This window comes from Thermobia domestica, chromosome 12 (assembly GCF_964235325.1).
Source record: "Thermobia domestica chromosome 12, izTheDome1.hap1.1, whole genome shotgun sequence".
Taxonomy (NCBI): Eukaryota; Metazoa; Arthropoda; class Insecta; order Zygentoma; family Lepismatidae; genus Thermobia; species Thermobia domestica.
In genome coordinates, this window is record NC_137465.1 from 30,733,229 (window position 1) to 30,754,145 (window position 20,917).

Here is a 20,917-nt window from a genome sequence, read left to right on the forward strand (position 1 = left end):
GACTTCCCGATAGAAGCGCAAAAGCTAATTACTTAGTCATGTTTGTTGTGCAGTTGTATTTAGCTTAACTTAAATATTCCGTAGTCCTTTTTTTTTGGGGGGGGGGAGGGGGGAGTTCCGTAATGATATGTTGAATCCCTCTTGTTAAAAATTAAGAAAACTTGAGGATTGGGTAAACCGTGATTGTGGTTATAGGGGAAGTGCGCACAGTACCGGACACCTAAGGTTTTTTCGAATCCACGTGATAAGTAAGAGGTACATCATGAAAGTAATGGAATCATATTAAAGTTGAACATGTATTATAAGAGCTGACATAAAAGAAACTACAACAATGGAGAGCATATATTTTTAAAATGAAAATGAAAATCAGGTTCAAATTCACACACACACAAAAACGTTACCCAGTACAACATAAAATACATTTGTTTCCTTTTATGTGCAATGAATAGAATGATATACAGTATGAACGTAAAAAATGTCTGAAGACACTTCTATAAATATTTAAGTAAATAAAACACATCTCGTGTTATCGTTGCAGAAACAATAATAATACAAGCAAAGAAATGTCAAGCCAATATCCCAGTACTGAACAAGGAGTGTGAAAATGTGAATATTAGTCTTACCTCACCTGAACATAAACAAGCACTAAAAAAATTGCACCGATCACATATGTAATAGTCAAGATTCTCTTGACTTGTGCATGCAACATGAGCCCATTTGTGACACAAAATACACTGCACCCACTATTCGTCGGCTTCACGCGAGCAACAAACATTTCAATATATTTCCGGAAACCTACAGCTGTCATCCATCCACTTTCTTCAGCAACGAAAACACCATTCGTTGGCGCATCTTTCTTCAGTTCCTCAGATATCCTTTTCCGCGTAAAGACAAACAACGGGGGCAGAAACTGATCACCAGTTGCATTAATCGTGAGGAGTACTGTGATGTTTCTTCCTCTTTCTCCTGAAGTAATTTTTCCGACCTGTTTCTTTCCTTTCTGCGACAAAACTTTAGTTGCATTATCGTGAACCACCGACACTTCAGTCTCACCACAGTTAAATATAATAGAAGGTTTAAAGTTGTACTTTGCAAGTAACTCTTCATATTTGTCAAAAAAAAATAAATCAACGTGCTTTTTACTAAACCCCACAGCTCTCTGCATGCTCGTCGACTGAGAAATACGCAACGACAGTTCAGGATGACGTTTCATGAAACTGTAGTAGAAGTTCTGTCCCGTACATTTTTTCCTTATTAAACTGATGATTAATTTTGAGGTGCTCTGCTAAATCGAAAACAAATTTCAAAAACTCCTTTTTGTTCATTGGCAGCAATTGGTTGTTCAAGTCCTTTAGATGATTAACAAGCTGCGAATCCATTTCCTCTGAAAAAGTTGTATCAAAACGGCCCATTTGAGGAGTCATTTCTATTGTATTTCCAATTTTCAAGTCTTTCACTCTATCCCCTGAAGTGCTCTTAGGTACCAGAAAGTTACGTGCTGCTACCCTCAAACTCATTTGCCCTTCCATGACTGCTTGCGTTGCCTTCTTCATATCCTCTTCCACCCACTTCTCCTTTTTCTTGTTTGCCATCTTACCTGGAAAAAACAAGAACGAGAAACGCTACTATTATAAAGTTTCCGTAAGGACGACATTGTGTCCTTGTCCGATACTGGGAACATACATACTGTCCGGTACTGGCATGTCTACTAACATGTTAGCATATAATGTCGGATCACGTAGTAACACTTTCCGTAATTCAATATTTATTATTATACTTGGGTACCTTATACAATAAGAGAAGTCATATATGTAACACAATGTTCACGTACTTACCCATACAGTCGACACAGTAGATAACACACAGCACCAACATACACAGTAATTCAGCTACACACGCCAATATTTCATTCCACACTGGCGTGACACAAGTCACAACTTGCTCACCTACACCTTGGACTTACACAATGGTGATGATAACCAGCAAACGTCTGTCATCTATCAGATACGGACTCTACTACTACTGTCCGGTACTGTGCGCACTTCCCCTATAAAACTTAACTGTAGAATTTTAAGAATATACAGAACCAAACGCTCTAGATGTGCAGCCTAATATTTCTCTTATGTTTTATTTTAATTTTATTTTGTTTCAAAAAGAGCGTATGGAATATTTTGAAGTAAAAATACTACATGCAATTTTGCTAGTTATTTATGTATTTTTTTAATAAGAAGTGTTACCTTTTAGGGTTGGCTGGTTTACACCACCTTTTCTTTAATAACTGGTTTAAGCCAAAAAAAAAAAAAAAAAAAAAAATGCGAATCGTGTAAACTTTATGGTAACGTTTCCACATATCAAACCACCTGCATTAGTTTTATTTCCCTTTCACCTTTTAATCAAGGTGTCCCATGTTCAATTCTCGGTCGAACCACAACCCTTCTTTCATGCGCAAACCAAGTAGCGGTTCGTCTGTCACTTTAAGCAAAAGTCTTCTCCTTGATAACCTCGGTATTACGTAAGGATGTTAAGCCTAAACATACGAAACGAAACCAAATTGTATATTTCTGTATGCCTAAATGCCTGTTGTTTTATAAAGAAGTCAAGATTGCTTAAATATATCGATAGAAATTGGCAAAATTTATCGATTGCCTACGTAGCTTCCAACATTAGCTTGGATTGGACTTTCAATGATATCTACGTACTAAATTTGTAATTTAATACCTCGGTTTTAGCGTACTGATTATGATACGTTGACCTTTAAATTTTACATGCAAAGCAATAACAGGATTTTCCCGTTATTGTTTTACATTTCAAGTAATGACGGGATTTTCCCGATGGCTAGGGCGGGAGCTTCTCAATTGAAGACATTTACTGACCGGACTTTTTTAAGCTTATGGGACTTCTTCCAGCATAACCCCGCTGTTGCATAACAATACCAAGGCGAAACAAACTTATTTCTGTGAATATGTAATATAAACACATAAAGAAAAATATCTAAATCATAAAACCTGGTTTAAACCCAAAAAAGCCTGCTTTAAACCAAAAAAGCCTGGTTTAAACATCCCCCCCCAACTCTGCTTACTCTGGTTCTTGCCAACTCTGCTTACTTTTGTATATAGAAAGTTAAAACCTTCTTATTATATACATTGGTTAATCCTTGGGAATTCATAATGTAAATATGTTGAAGTAAAATTGTTTGAAATATATTTTCGAAATTCGTGGTTTATTTTCGAGGTTTTATATTATTATCAGCATCAACCACTAATTAAATGATTTTTTGTGTTATAGAGAAGCGAAACAAAGTCTGTTTTATCAATTTAAAGCAGAATGTTGAAAAAAGCCCAAAATTTCCCAAGCAAAAAAGCGAAGCAGAAAAAACCGAGTTTTTTTTCCAAAAAAGCCGGTTTTTTTCCGAGCCCTTGCATCTCTAGCTAGAAGAAAGGCTTATCATTTTAAAGGTTTAACTGCATCTGGAATGTCACTATTCATCTCAGCGACTTCAAAAACTGTGGATTGGACACTAAACATCGGTCATTTTCGATTACTTTTACATGTTACCCCTTCCTATTCCTCATGCTGATGGGAAATGAATTTGGACTTAAACGGCATCTGGAGTATCACTATTCATCTCAGTGACCTCGAAAAACATGGATTGGATACCAACATCGGTCGTTTTCGAATACTATTAGATGTTGTCCTTTCCTATCCTTCATGCCAATGAGGGCTGAATTAGGACTTAGACGGCATCTGGAGTGTCTCTATTCACTTCCGCGACCTCGAAAGTGGACACTAATATCACTCGTGTTCGATTATTTTTACATGTTATCCCCTGTGTCGATGGAGGTAAACGTGGACTTAAAACGGTATTGGAATTGTCACTCAGCGACCCTAAAAAACTGTGGATTGGATACTAATATCGATTATTGTTACATATCGCTCATCCCTTCTCTTCTCCTTGCCGAAGATACGATAAAAGCCTACGGTAGGATAGGATGCTCTTTTATATTTAAAAAATCAGCAAAACCAGTGCAGCGGTGTAGAAGGAGTTGGGTGCCAAACCAGTGTTGGGAAGTAACGTAACGCAAGTAACGCGTTACTTTTTAAGTAACGTTTCCTAGTAACGCGTTACATTTTTTCCAAAGTAACTGTAACGGTAACGCGTTACAAATTTTTAAGCAACGTACCTAGTTTGCGTTATTTTTTTCGCGTTACATTTCGGATGAGTAACTACAATATATGTATATTTTTTTCGGAAACAAATGTTTCTTTCCTGTAAGTGAATTTCTCAGAATGAAACAATCGAGCATGAACTACGTATGTCAGTGACCGACAGTCACAGACATACAGAGAAACAGATAAGTTCGTAATGCCACTTGCTGTTTTTTGAAGATGAGGACAGCCTTAGGGAAATCATGTGTACTGATTGCAAGCACCTGGAAGATTTTGTCGTAGATTTTGACAGTTCCAAATCAATATATTCAGTGAGTGAACTAGGAGTACATAGTACAATGATACCGGTAGTCTATTTTACTTTGATTGGTGTTGTTTTTATAAAGATGGAGAACGAAAATATTTTACTGTTCGAACATTTGAAAGAATATTTTTTTCTTAAGAGCGGAGGATGATGGTGGATAGAATTTAAAAGTAAAGTGTCTGAAGTGTCCCGGCGAAAAATATTTATCAACAACTAGGGTGCCATAATTAATGATTTACAGTAAGGTGTTAATATGAATAAACTGTGTTCTGATGAGCAGGCGTACTTTATTACTAGAAAATAGTTTGCTGATGGTATGTAATATTGGAGTTCTTTCAGATGTTTGCTTATCCTAGAGTCCCGTTGATTATAGAGTAGTGTAATGTTTCTCTATATTCTTTATTTTAAATTTTACATAACAACATTGTTATTATTATTTAATTAGTTTAACAGAATAATAATAAGCAACCATTTTTTCTAATGTATAGGGATGAGCACGAGCCAAGCTAAAACTCGACTCGACTCGAATTCAGGTCGAGTTTCGAGTCAATCAAGGGTAATATCCTCGAGTCGAGTTCCGAGCCGATTCAGTTTTTCGCGTCGAGTTTCGAGTCCAGTCGAGTTTGATAAATGGCTCGTTCGTTTTAAGTCGTCTTGAAACCATGGCCTGATTACACTGGAAAACGAAAGCCATGAGAAGTAAGCTAAACAGTAATTTGGAATACTTTTAGTGTTGCTCACGAGAGGGGACACGGCTCGCATCTCGTCTCGTCTCGATGGCAAGACCACAAGAGATTTTTATAACAAGCTCATCTCGGCTCGGCTCAACTGAAAAGATGGCTCGAGCAGGCTCACTTGGGGTGAACCATCGGCTCGAGCTGGCTTGGTAGGGATGAGCCATTTGCTCGGTTCGGCTCAACTGAGCCGAGGGCTCTAGCCGAGTCGGTTGGGTGAGCTGTTGGCTCGGCTCACTTCTCGGTTCGGGTCGATAGTGAATGAGCTGTGAGCTGAGCTGCTCGAGTCGTTGACAATTCTAAACCCGGGCCGAGCAGTTTTGAAGATATTTGGCTAGTGCCCTCTAACTTTTAACAGTGTTTGGCTTGAGCCCGAATACTCAACCTAGACCCTCAACCCAAATTCAAAAGCTCGTGAACAATGTCCTTGACTCCTAGACTTCATACTACCGAGGTTGGCAATCAACTAGTTTCTTAGTATTCAAATACAAACCGACTATCTTTCTTTTTATATACAGTGTTGTTATAATAATAATAATAATAATAATAATAATAATAATAATAATAATAATAATAATAATAATAATAATAATAATAATAATAATAATAATTTGTAGTAGTAGTAGTGTCATTGATAATAATTATACTGTTTATGTAATATACTTAAAGAATATATTCGAAAATACACACCGGATTTGGCTCGAGTCGACTCGAAACTCGACCCCAATTCGAGTCGAGTTGGAGGAAATTTTTCGAATCGAGTTCTCGGGTCGAACTCAAAGATGTCTGTTTCTAGTCGAATCGAGTGTCAAAGAAAACTCGCTCGTGTCCATCCCTACGAGTAACGCAGTATGGCATTTTATCAATGTTACATTATATGAAAATGTTCATATATCAAGTAAAAGCTTGTCCTTGCATTTACATAAAGCGATTCAGAACGTGCAATAATAATAATAATAATAATAATAATAATAATAATAATAATAATAATAATAATAATAATAATAATAATGATGATGATGATGATGATGATGATGATGATTGATAATGATAATAATAATAATAATAATAATAATAATAATAATAATAATAATAATAATAATAATAATAGTGGTAGTAATAGTAGTACGGAAAATTGAAGTCATATTTTAAAGTTTCGGACCTAAAAGTAACGCGTTACTTTCGAAGTAAAGTAACAGTTACTTTTTGGAGGCAAGTAACGCGTTACATTTTAAGAGAAAGTAAAGTAACTTGTAACGCGTTACATTTTTACAAGTAACTTACCCAACACTGTGCCAAACATCGTTACGTTCATTTTGATATCTATACATATACGAGCAAATATTGTTGCATGATTTTCCATTCATAAAATAACACTTCGTAAATCGATATATAGTAGCTAAATTACCTACATTGCCCGGAAAGAATAGGTTCATGTAAAATAGTTGAAAGGTATTTTGAACTCCACTTCTCCCTGTTCTTAGCATGCGTATTTAAATCACAGCTACACCTAAATATGTGCTAAATATGTTCAAAAATTCATCTGAAGCGGCAGCCCGTTTTCTTTGTGAAAGATTCGCATTTCAGTTAAAATGTATGGTAAGAATTCAGGTCGATCCAAATGCTGTGTCAAAAATTCATTATAAACGGTTCAACCGTTTTCCTTATTTTTCCCATTGTCTGAATATAAAATGAAAATATAGAAACCGATCTTTCCCCTCCTTAGAAATTGAATTTTCGAAAGCACTGAAATGTGTAATCAAGATATTTTCAATGACAAGCTTATATGGCTAGTTTTCTAACTTGAGGAGGTTTTGAAATATTATATTTGGGGAGGGGGGATATTAAATTACAGGGTGGTCCAAAAGTGTGGAAACACCCTAATAAGTGGTAATCGCTGTAAAATATATCAAAATAACAATATATTATTGAAATCCCCCTTCCCCTTTACCCCTTAGGTGCGGAATTATCTAAAACACCGGGATATGTATTCACTTATTTTTAATGAAGCGTTTACGTAGGGCTATCGAGTTCCCCCTTCGTAACGTGAGAGGGTTGTGAAATACTATATTTTTGGTATAAATTTTAAACAACTTTCTCCCCTTTGAACTCTGCATGGGACAACCATAAAATAATTCTGAATAGCATACAGTCTCTCTCCTGAAGTTACTTACCAAACCAACGCTGTAAATTTGTATCAAGAACAAATATTAATTTTTATGTACGAGATATACATATGGTTATCAGAATAACGGAATCACTTGAAAAACTGTAACTTATCAAATTAATATTGGCGTTGGATCATCTTTTGCCTTCAGAACAGCTTTGATGCGACGTGCAATGAAGTCATAGAGGTCGTGAATTGTAGCAAGTGGAATAATATACAATTCCGCGTCTAGTGCATCACTCAGTTCTGTGAGAGAGGATGGAGACGGAAATCTGCGCCGGATTCGTATCTCCAAAACGGACCACAGATGTTCAATTATGTTCAGGACCGGAGATTTGGCGGGCCAGATGAGGTCTTCAATTTCATCTCGACATTCCTCATACCACGCTACAACAGCTCTATCTCTGTGAATGGACGCATTCTCATCATAGAGTATGGCCTCATTGCCCGAAAAAAAAAAAAAAAAAAAAAACATCTGGATCATAGTATGCACAAGAGCCACTGAAAACTAGGATATTGCGGCCCATAGCGTCACGGAACTGCCCCCATGTTTCACGTTATGCGGAGACATTGCGGATCATACACTTGTTTGAGCATTCGCCACACATAAGCACAGCTCTTGGTTTGAAATAAGGTGAGCGAAGACTCATCCGACTGACTATACGACATGGTTCCAATCATCAGCGGTCCATGTTGCACATTTGCGGCACCATTGGCGTCGTGCTAAAGCGTGATGGTCTCTTATCAGCAGTTCTGACGGTCAGCCTGACTGAATATGTCCTTATCATGAATTCGTAGCGGACTGTGATTGTCGACACAGACGTGGAAGGTGCTGCTTGAGTTTCTCCGTCACTTGCACTGTAATCATAAGATGGTTCCAAGTGATAATCCGCTTTAATGCTTAGCAGGACCGTTCACTGAGAGTTTTCTTAAGACCACTGTTCCTCTTCGCCGATATGCTTTTGCTATGAGTTTTGTAGGTCGTCATCACCTTGGACACTGGCCCTCGCGACACACGTAATACACTTGCCACTTTCGTCATTCTTGAACCGCATAACCAAGTGCTGACATTTGCCATCTTTAGAAATCAGAGAGGTTGCCTATGTTACATATATCATCGTATGCTCAGTTCACTGCAGAATGTCGTTCTACTTCTCTTCTCGTAGTACGGAATTTGCCCTAACATACTACCAGCAGCCCGACGGTACGGTCGCCACCTGATCGTTGCCAACCCAGTCATATGACGTGTTTTCAACTCAAGGTGCTTTCATTTTTATTATAACCATCGTGTGTGTATAATAAGATGCATACATACGTATGATAATAATAATAATAATAATAATAAATATTGCAGTTACTTGCGAAGTTACACTTGAGCAATTTATGAATTCGACTTACGTCTAGGTTTATGGAACGAATTACGTACGAAGTCAGAGGTTACTGTAACTGCCCCATCGTTTCACGCTGCTGGCTTATTACGTATTGTTTATTTGTGTCACTAGCGGAAATCGAAGCGAACACTTGCGTTGTAGAAGCGTCGCCAAAAACATTTCCACTCTCTTTCAAAAGAATGCTGCTCTTGTCAGTGGATTCTGTGAAATTCCACTTGCACGGTTTATTTTTACTCCCGAAATTGGACTGTATTCTTGACAGTAAATTGAGCCTTAGTTGTTATTGGCTTGTGCAGTAATGATGCAGTTTTCACCAGTGTTTTTAATGGTTATTTTTTCATAGGCTATGCGGAAGCACCGCTTATACGTGTCGATAATTTACTAAAGTATGAAAGTAGTTAAAATGAATAACCAATAGCATCTTTTATGTGCGCTGAGAATCCCTGTCGGATGATTATTTTTCTGGTATGATTTCGGCAACTAATACTGTTGCTATCGACTTCCAGATACTAAGTGAAGAACGTAGGCTTCACAGAGAGTATATATGTTATTTAACTTAGTCCTTTCCAAAGAAAACACTAAAAAAACTAACTAACTAACTCTATGGCCTATGGAACCCGCAGGTTCAATGCCGCGTTCACAAAAGCTCTTCACCGACTTCTATCCTTAGCCAATTGGATCCAGTTTCTACTTTGTATTCCTATCTCTGCGAGATCCATCTTAATATTGTCCTCCCATCTGCTCCTAATGGTCGTTTTCCGATTGGTCTTCCAGTCAAGACTTTGAAAGCGTTTCTACTTCATTCCATTCTAGCTACATGACCTGCCCACCTAAGCCTCCTAGACTTGACGATCCTAACAATGTGCAGGGTAAACCGTATAAATTATGTAGTTCTTCATTATGAAGTTTCCGCCATTCCCCATTCCCGTTCCCCTTGGGTTCGAAAATTCATCTAAGGATCTTGTTCTCAAATACTTTCAGTCTATGTTCTGCCCTCAGAGTAAGCGACCATGTTTCGCAACCATACAGAACAACAGTCATGATTATCGTTTTGTATATTTTAAGTTTCAAATTTCTCGACAGAATTCGCGACGACAAGAGATTTTGAACCGAATAGTAACACGAATTCCCTGCTTTTAGTCGACATTTAATTTCTTCGTGAATATGATTTTCGTCTGTTAATATTGATCCTAGATATTTGAAAGTATCCACTTTATCAAAAGTATATTTTAACTCATCCACAACTTGCCGTATTACGGTCCCGACGCACTTCCATGTATTTAGTTTTCTCTGCATTTACTTCTAAACCCATGTCCCTGCAAGCGTTTAATAAGATCTCTGCATTTCTTTCTGTTGTTCTCCTATCATCCCCTTACATCATCAGCATATGCCATAACCTGGTGAATACTGTTCAACTGTAGGCCCTGGTTGCTATTTTTGATTTTCCTTATAGCGTATTTTAAAACAAAGTTAAATAATAATGGTGACAACGCATCTCCTTGTTTCAGACCATTTTCGACGTGAAAGCTCGTGGACAAAAATTTTCCTACCCGGACTTTACTTTGGGATTCATTTAAACATATCTTAATTAATCTAATTAGCTTTCTCGGTATTCCAAGTTCTGTAAGAATGATGTATAATGTTTCTCTTCTAACCGAGTCGTACGCCTTTCTAAAATCAATAAATAGTTGATGTACTGGGGTATTGTATTCTCACTTTTTTTTTCCGAGTATTTGTCGAATGGTAGACTAGAAGAAATAATCCTTTTTAAGTTACTAATAATCACTACACCCCTAGTTCAGAACTAGAAAGTGACAGTTACTACATAAATAAGAAATTTTAAGACAAAACTGTTGTCTCACTACTTACAATTTGAAAATGAAGTATGTCAAATTGTAAATAGATGCGTCTTACCTCAAAATTTGAACAAGTGTGTGTAGACGATCACCAGTAGTTAGAAAAAGGAAGTGTTGGTGTTAGTGTTTTCTTTGACAACTTAAATAACATGCAGTAATCTTTGTGAAGTTTACATTCTTCAGTTAATGACCAGTAGTAGGTGGCAGACAGATTGGCTACCGAAATCATTCTACTATCCATTTCATAAAGAGAGGCCCCTGACTTCGCGGTGCTGCCGTGACGTCCAGTCAAAACTTATATTTCATAGTCGTACCTCGTTGGAATTGCTGGAATGTTGTCTTTTCAATACTTAAGACATAAAAATTTTCTTTGTACTATGTAGTGAGAAAAAAACAAAAATTAATGAAAAAGTGCGTATTTTTTCGTATTTTTTTTGGTAGATCAATGTTTATAGAGCTATATCTCAGAAAAGAGATCACGTGAAATAATTTCCTGTGTACAATATGTAGATGCATCCATTAACTGTAAGTTGTGAAAAGTTCAATTTTCATCACTTGATATTTTTTGTGTAATTAAAACAAATGTACGACGCTCTGATCTCCTTTACCATGGTAGGTAGAGAAACGTACAAAACACTGTTCGAAAATTTGGAAGTCTAGTGTTCCAAATATTTGGAACTATTAACAAAAAAAGGGTTTAGTTGGTAGAGTATTTATTTTTAAAAAAAATGTTTACTTCAACATATTCTCTGCGTTAAGCGGTGAGCCATGTTGCAGCCCAATCTTTAAATTCCCCGCGCTTATATGAAGAAACAGCATACAGTAAATGGAAGTGCGGCAACGCTGTCGTGCAGTGTTGTCGCGTTCAGGAAGCTTGTAGCGCGAAGCGTACTTCATAAGAATGTAACAGGAAAAAGTATTTATTATAACCTTTCACAACATCATAAAAATATTAATGCATGTACACTCATGTCCAAAATTATTGTCATGTCTATAAATATGTTATTGTAGGAATATAATTTGATAACGAATTCGCCTGGTATTTCTTATAATGTTAGTATGTGTATAATCGGCAAAGACATGTAGGCTATGTGGCAAATTTCATGTCAAAAGAGCAGTAAATAAGAACAATAAAACGAAACTAAAATTTTCTTATCCATTTAGCAACATTTTGTTTTACTCATGCTAATTTTCGTATTCTTTTCCTATGAAATTTATTACAAATATACATTTCCCGACTCTACATATAGTATCAGTATTAAAAGTACCCTGCAAAATCATTATCAAATTATATTCTTACAAGAAAACAGTTATAGATATGCGACAATAATTTTGGACATGAATGTACACATCTCAATGTAATCGAAATAAAACGTTGAAGTAACACATCCAAAAACTCATCTCTTAATCTATTTACTTCATTCACTTTCGTCATGGCTTTGTTGACTCATCGCTGTTCCTGCTATCTTCCCTAATATTTATAAACAATGGCTCCATTTCTACCTCAAGATCTATCAGTATACACACTCTCCAGCTTACGAACATGCTAAAGGTTAAAAAGAAATGTACTGTAGCCTTGGCAATCATGTGTTCACCCAAGTTCTGCGATCAATTCCCTGCCGAATGTAACACAGTCCTTTGTTTTCTTTCAACGAAAGTAAACAATGCAATGAGTAGGTGACGAGGGCTGTATTTGCGTCTAATCACGTCGCACTGATTAAGTCTTCAACACTTTCCTTCGGTTCGTAGGCGTCAAAAACTTGCACACACACTCATATCATATGGGTTCATTGCAATGAGACGGACGAATGGGCATTTATATTTTCGTGAGTATATCTTGTGCTTTTTGATTGAAAAAAAAAATGGATATGCCTTCACGAGCGGCGGTATTACAAAAAGAAGAGGCAAAATGTATAGCGATAATGAAATTGCAAAGCTGATGAATGACTCCGACTCAGACGGTTATGAGTTAGTAATTAATAGTAAGGACATTGATTATTCTGTGCTCAGTGGCGTATCCGGGAGTGAACAAGATAGTAACTCTGTTTCAAGTAAACCTGAGGCTGAGAAAAAAAAAAAAACGGCGTCATTCGTATTCAAAGGCAGATTCTAATGTAGCTTGGAGCTCTTAGATCTGAAAACAGATTTTCTGTGACGTGTAAACTCAATATTACATTTCAACTAAGGTTGTATCATATAATAAACTTTGTGCGTGTTTTTGTTTCTGTGCAAATGTATTTTGTACTGCGTGCAGTAAGTGAAAAACTGACAAAAAGCAACAAATTTTCGAGGACCATCACATGCAAATCCAAACAAGATAAGAGTTCGCTTTTCTAATTTTGAACACTTGGTACATTTACTGTATATCCTGTTAACTTCTAAGAAATTGGTTTAAAATCTGTGGAGACATTACATTTTAAAAATATCTCTAAAAAGTGCCGGACAGTGTGAGTGACAAGTTTAAATACCCGTCCGGCTAAGAGTGTATTCGCGCCATGAAAATGTGGCAACGTAGCTCTCCGTATAAACTGCGATAGCGAAGGGCGCAAAGCAGAGAAAATCATAATGTCATATTTGTGATTGTTTTATCTTTTAAAACAAGTCAAAACAGTTTGGTTGAAAAAGCGACTTGAAGATCTTTCTAAAAGTTTTTTTCAGATTGTTAATACACTGCAGCAATTCAGAGATAATGATGTCTCACTTTTTAATGAATAACAAGAAAATTACTACGTGTTGAGTAATGAAATTTTCAAAACTTACAGGTAATAGATGCATCTACATATCGTGCACAGGAAATTATTTCATGTTATCTCCTTTCCGAGATATAGTCCTATAAACATTGATTTACCAAAAAAGTACGAAAAAATACGCACTTTTTCATTAATTTCTATTTTTGTCTCACTATACAGTACAAAGAAAATTTGTATGTCTTAAGTATTGAAAAGACAACATTCCAACAATTCCAACGAGGTACGACAATGCAGTATAAGTTTTAACTGGACGTCACGGCAGCATCGCGAAGTCAGGGGCCTATCTTTATGAAATGGATAAAAGGAAAGTAATCATCTGATAAGGATTCCAGGGACACATGCAAGAGATTAGTTGTTGTGCAGTGGCAGATTACCAGATAAGACTCGCTTGGGGATCCTTTTTTCGGAATATCAGTCATGATAGCTGAGGTCTAAAGTTAAGGTATTTTTTCCTTTGTTTGATAAATTACATGATGAATTAATTAGAAGAGATGGTGGTGATGATCGTCATAGGTATTTGGCCCTTATTGGCAGGTAACTTGCTGCAGCTGAGAAATTTCCATGCTCCACGGTCTTCCCCTAACATCTTCATCTTCACGTATGATCTTTCTGTTTTTATATGATCCATTAATTGTAGTCTCCTTCGCCCTCCCTCTCTTTCCTGCCACCACACCCTCTAGCACGTCCCTCATGATACATTTTCTTCTCATTCAATGTCCCAACCATTTTCTCTTCCTCTTCTCATTAATATATAAAAGTGTTCTTTTCTTCCCCACCATTTATAATACCCTCTCATTCTTTTTCCGTTCAACCCAACTAATTCTTTTCGTTCTTCTCCACACCCACATTTCGAAAGCTTTCAGTCGTTTTTCATCACTTTTGCGTAATGTCCATGTTTCTGCATACAATACAATACTTCACACGAAGTATTTTTTCTCAACTCTTTATTCGATGTCCCACGAAATAGCATTTTCTATTTCCTAAAGGCTTCTTTCGTCATTCCTATCCTTGCTTTCATTTCACGTTTGTCCTTCATGTTATTAATAAGAATACTACCCAAGTATCGAAAACTATTCACTTGTTCTATTTTCTCCTCTCCCACTTTTATATTTGTCACAAACCTCTTCGTTCCAATGACCATCTTTTGTCTTTTTTACATTTATTTTCATTCCATATTCTTCAAACCTCTTCCTCAAATTTTCTTCCATCCTATTGATTTTTTTCAGATTCTGCAAGAAGCGCCATATTAATTGCATCTAATTCATTCTACCTCCAACCGAAATGCCGTTTTCATAATGTAGACTCGTTTTCACTATGTCTTTTAGATAGATATTAAATAATGTAGGCGGGACATTTTAATTAGGAGAGGGGAAAGCTACAAATTAATGTCTATCAACTTTATGGTTTTAAGTAAATCCGTCCAGTTTATCTAAACTATTCCTAAACATATAGTGTATAGTCGAGCTTCAGGTTACATATAGAAGTAATCGATAATCAACTTTCCAAATGAATGTGCACTTTTTCAAAACTAGAGGAAATACTGATTCTTCAGCACAAATGTTAACATTTCTACGAAAAACTGCCATCTGCCAGAGCTATGAACATTGCCCTCAGCCGCTTTCAAAAACCTGAAGTCTTAAATAGAGCTATGATTGAATAAAAGACTGAATGAGTTCTCTATTCTTTGTATCGAAGCAGACTTCTTGATTGATAATATCGAAGAACTTCTACAAGAGTTCACAGTAATCAAAGTGAGACGGAAGCATCTTCATTTATGACTAAAGAATCGTGAATTTTCCTTTTCAATATACTACATGATTTTAGATATTGTATCTTGAATAGAAAGTTAATTGTTTATATTTTTCATTACTTCAATTTATTCAATATTTAAGAAACTCTCCGATTATGCTGTGAAAGTGCTACAATACTATTTTTCTCTTGAGGAGAGCGCTTATTAAGTTTATACCTAAGGGCGCCGAGGAAACTTAATCCGCCACTGTAAACATGTACCATTTTATTCTGTGTTAAAAATATGTATTGGAACAAATAATATCTTCTTTTGATATACGTTCTGTAGTGTGTTTGTTATCGACTGTTGATTGATAATTCTTTTATTATTCCTGTTTCAGGTAAAGAAATACGAAGGAGCTGAAGGAGTTCATATTGAAGAAACTAATAAGGAACAGACATGAACTCCTCTCTTACGTATGAAATATTGTTGTATTTGAATTCCTTCTACTTTGGAATGTTTGCTCTTTGTGAGCTTGGACTGATCTTCGTCAAAGCTGTTAATCTTCCGTATCCAACAGAAAGCGTCATTTCTGAGTTCATACTTCTAGTGTTTCTGTGTTGTACGGAAGGATTTCGAATTTTTCTGGGGCAAAAAGGGAACCTGACAGAACGAGGATTTTCTGTTGTTCTGTCTTTGATTCTGACAGTGCCATCGATTTTAGGAGTTGTGTATTTTCTAGTGTGGCAGACGTACGTATTACGTTTAGAAGTTATTCTATGTGGAATTCAATTAACACTGGAAGCTCTAGAATTGGTATTTGCTCTCCTTTGTCTGATAACTTTTACAAGAACTGGAGTCTATTAATGATCTCCAAAGAATATATGAAATGCATTGTGAAGCATCGTGTGCTTTTTCCAGATTCTATTTATTGTCAATACATTCAGTCCAATAATAATATGTGATTTGTATGCAGTAAAGATTTGTGTGACATGTTCCATACGAAGGGAATGTTAGTTAAAATTTCTATTGTTTTAGTGAAATTTTTGACTTACAATCGACCTTTCTACCTAAACTGTTAAACTCCATTTTCTGAGAAAAAGCCTCAGTCTCCAGATTTGGGAAGAAGAGGAGGTGTGTATCTATTTAGCGCCCCATATTTGTGTCTTATTTCGAATATATCTTTTTAAGTTTTACGTCCCATGGCTATGCCGTGTGGGCTGAAGGAGACGGTGATGATGAAAAATGAATGAAATCGAATGAAGAAAGTGGTAGGCAACGGGAGAAGCTCGAGAAAACCCACGCACACGGTGTTTCTCCACCACAAAACCCACTTGGCGCGAACTGGGATCGAACCAGGGACTCCATGCATCAGAGGTGAACGCTCTACCACTTGAGCCACCGCGGCCCCTATTTCGAATATGTCAATAGATATTTTAAAAATAGAAATGTGTAAATAAGCTTACTTGAACACATGAAGCGTACGATGGTTCAGTGGTAGAGCTCTCACCTCTTTATTAAGTTTCTCTGGTTTGATCCTCGGCCATATGAGCATGTGGTAACATCGTACACGTGAGTTTTCTCGAGGTTCTCCCGTTTCCTTCAACATTTTCATTCCAGCAATTATTTCATAGTCATTCATTAAGCATTTGTCTCCTTAAACCTACAGGAGTTTGGCTACGGGCATGTAATTTGAAGTACTCACCAATTACCTCTATAAAAATTGTTGCGGAAGTACCGCAAGATTCTGAAACATGGATATTTGGATCACTCATGTTAGTTCCTAAGTGAAGTCTTGACCTAATTACCGTAGGTCCCATAGTTTTGAAGCTATGGATCTTTAAAGTTCATTATTTCATGTTTTCGGCAGCCTATAACTCCGAAATGACGGATTTCCGCACCCAGGTTGGTCTATATTTTTTTGTCTTATCTTGGCGTCAGAAATCACCTCCCAAACGTTGTCAGTGTTGTTTCGAAACATCCTGTATATATAACTGAAGTTTAATTATCTCTATGGTGTCCATTATATTATATTTCTAAGTGGATTTTGATAATTATTTATAAATAAAGAAGCATTTTTTTTGTAATGTTCTCTCAGTCTTACAGTCATCATTCATCACAGGCTACTAAAATAATAATAAACTTAATTAGATTAGTTGTCTTAGAAGTACAATTTGATACATTATTAAAGGATTGACTTTAAGTTATGTAATAGAAATTTTCCTATAGTTGTACAGCCATCTTAAAATTCTGTTTTGTTTATTTTTTTTTTTTCTTTCCACAAATAACTACTGAATGGATGGACCATACGAACGTTCTGTATTGAACAATTTATCCAGAAATTGCTGATAAAATTATCAATAGATACGTTTAGGGAAAACGGGGCAGGTAATACCCTTAAGTGAAAACAGCAAGCTTGATAGAAACAAATCAAATATTAACAGCAATTCGAGATTCTTCAGAATGAAATAAAAACCGACATTTCTCTTTCACCTTTGAACATCAGAAATTTTTAAGAGTAATTTTCAGATATCGGAGATACTCACGGAATATTCATTAAATAACAGATAATATCATCGGATTCTGCGTATCTTATACGACACAAACACAATATTACTATTTTCACCGATGAATATCGCTGAAGGCCATTGAAAACTTTGGTAGACGTGCAGATTTAGCAGTAAATATTCATTAAATTACTAATGTGTAACAAATGCAATATACATTGATCCAAACAGAATACGAAAATTCGTGATAGTGACCGAAACAGATACATTAATCATTGCGTCCGTCTTGGTAACAGTTGGTTACAATGTTATGTTCCGTAAATACAGTACATTGTGGTGAGTTGCTAATTACACAGTAATAAGGTTGATAAGGGTGTATTTCTGCTACATTAATTATACTTTTTGAAAAACTATTATTACTACTGTGAGTTTATTAAACGGTTTGCTATCTTTTTGACACGTAAAGCCCTTTTAAATTGGTAGTCAAGAAAATTTTCATGGCCTTCGATAATTCTGTAAAGTACTGATGAAAGTATGGAGTATGTAATTCCTAAAGTTTTTTCTAACATGTTCATACATGTAACATCTATTTTGTTGCAGTCGAACTACTAGATTATTTTAAATAGCAATGCCTTACAAAGATGTGATATATAGTATTGGTAATTTACACTACCTCACATTATTAAATATATGTTGTTTAAGGTATGAGATAATGTGGGAACGATAATTTTAGAAAATGCTACTCCTTTATTAAATTTGGCCAGCCATGGTGTTCTCTGAAAACGAAAGTAATCACATTTCTTTAATTCAGTAATACGGTAGTAAACAGTAAAGTACCTTATTTATTGTCAAACTAAATATTGAGACAGTATTATATTGCTTCCACAATCTGTATGAATACTGATTAGTTCTAGTCTCCGTCTTAATAATTGAGAACCAAAGTATTGAGTGTTTTCGTAAATACTTTTTTAATTGTGTTATGTGTTTTTGTAATTATTTATATTTTTAAACATTTTGGGCATGTTTGAACAGAATTGTATGTTTTTATGTAATTGGAATGTTGTTGCAAGTTTGCCGAAATATTATGCTTCTCCTTCACGAAAATGTTGCATTTAAAAATCCTGTCAATGAATATAAGTATTAGCAGCGAAAACAATTTACAATTTGCCATTTAATCTTTCAAATGAATGTTTCTTGGTAGCACTACTAACGTTATTATTTAGCATAGAAAACTTATTTGATGATCATTCCAAAATATACTGTAATTTTGAATGAAAATCTGAATTCACAAATGTAATGTTCAGATCTATCTGTCCGTTCGAACTTGAACATCTGTTTGTACTTTTCTTTACCAAGCTGAAATATATTTTAAAATATTTGTGCAAAATATAATCCTTTGTTTTATTTTCACTAGTAAAAGTTATTTTGCGTAAACGTCCGGAGAACAGAAAAGGTAAAGTTTAAAGAATGAAGCCCAACTTAAAATTTGTAATAGTGAAGTAATTTATCTAAGTGTTGTTGACTGTATATTCCCCGGGAGATTATACGTGCATGGGTTTTCTATACATACATGTTCAAAAATAAAATTACAAATGGAAAATAGATTATACTAACAGACGTAAACCCACAATGACATTCTAAGTATGTGTGTGAATGTACAACAATGCATCGAAGCAGAAACAGAACTGGACATATGAAAGTCACAATATGGGTTGAAAAGTGTAATGACGTGTATGGTGCAGACATCACCATAGGGAGTATCAGAGTATTATGGGATTCAGATATTCCTGATGATCCTGTAAATCCAGTAATAAGAATGTAGTCCTCTGAAACTGTAATACACGCCATAAGGGCTTCCCATGTTAATAAGGGTGTAAAGAAATTATTGGAGTAAGGCATTACACTCCTATAGCAGAGCAGTTTTGTGGACTGAAAGGTTTAAGAAGCTGCAAACTTTCTCCCCAAGGCGTCCCACTCATGTTTGATGACGGCCAAGTCCAGATAACGAGTAAGATATGTAATCTGTCGAATATCCGCTTCCTCCAAGAATTCTGACACTAGTTCTGCATTATAAGAATGGGCATTATTATCCATGTATCAAACTGTGGTCCGACGACTCTTCGAAAATCTTCGCAATGGGTTCAAGGATTGGATTTCGTTACACTTGGGTGATCTGAGTCTCTTGTTCTAGGGGGTTTCTGTCCACAGAACATGATCCTGGTTCACATGATGCCACTGACTTGGTAATAATTAATTCTCGGATTTTGGAGCAACGAAAATGGTCCCCAGTCTCCCTCCACACGTCAAAAAGTTGCTGTGTGGACTGAATTGCAATTCATCACTGAACAATACCACTGCACATTGTTCTGGGGTTCATTGTGCATGGTTTCGGCACCAGCTGTATCGTTTGCGTTGGGTGAAAGGATACATACCACGTCTTTTTTCATAGAGTCAATCCCCATTGACATTCCGCATAGTGGTCCAGATAGCGAAAAAGACGGACTTTTTTTTTTTTTTTTTGACACATTAACTAAAGAAATTACAGCATATAATATAAAATAATAACTTGTCATTTGCTAAACAAGTATTCCCACCTAACTCGCCTTCGGAAACACACTTTACAGAGTTATTATCTCTTTCTTCTCCAATTTAGATATGCATATAATATGAATCACTTTCGAAATCTGTTTTCTTTTTCTTTCCGTGGAAATTCAACAAACAAGGGAACTTTTTCTGGTGTCACACGAAATGTGGAACGAGACTATAGTGAATCGATTTGTGTTAGTGAACAAGAACGTCCATAGGCGGGAAAAACCCTCGATCGCAACTGTTCCGTACTTATGGAGAGGGGGGGGGGGAGTAGGGGCACTGCCAAGACAACACATTGTGGATAATGAGACAAAATATGGAGCGAGTTCAATGACACATTGCATCGTACATAATAACCACCTCAATTGGGAAGGGGGGCTTGTAGTAGGTAACACTTCAATCATTTTGTACCTTTCAATACCACCCCTGTTCTTTTTATATAGTGCACAATGTGCAAAATCTTAACTACCATTCAATTCCACTTATTTCATCTATATCAATACCACTCAGCGGAAATACGACACATGGTTACGGCATTCTCTTCCGAGAGGTTTGCCTCATATCAAGCCAGTCTGAGCATCGGAGATGGTACGTTTTCTCTCTTTGACCCGATTTATTTCCCTGTTGCGCAGGCTCCAGTGCGATGAAATTCACAGTGCTTGTAGAGTTCAATGTGTAGTCTCACTACCATAAAACCCCAACGGAGCGCGCCCCCTCTTTTGG

At 36.2% G+C, this 20,917-nt stretch overlaps 1 protein-coding gene across 1 annotated transcript in view; it reads left to right on the plus strand.

Annotated features, from left to right (window-relative positions):
* LOC145666388 (transmembrane protein 216-like) overlaps positions 1–18,997 on the plus strand; it is a 30,177-nt gene extending 11,180 nt beyond the window's left edge. The window contains exon 2 of the mRNA XM_081733584.1: positions 15,499–18,997. Within this exon, the coding sequence (XP_081589710.1) occupies positions 15,558–15,965 (408 nt within the window). The 5' untranslated portion in view covers positions 15,499–15,557 and the 3' untranslated portion in view covers positions 15,966–18,997. The remainder of the gene's footprint in view (positions 1–15,498) is intronic.
* Positions 18,998–20,917: the final 1,920 nt, after the last annotated feature.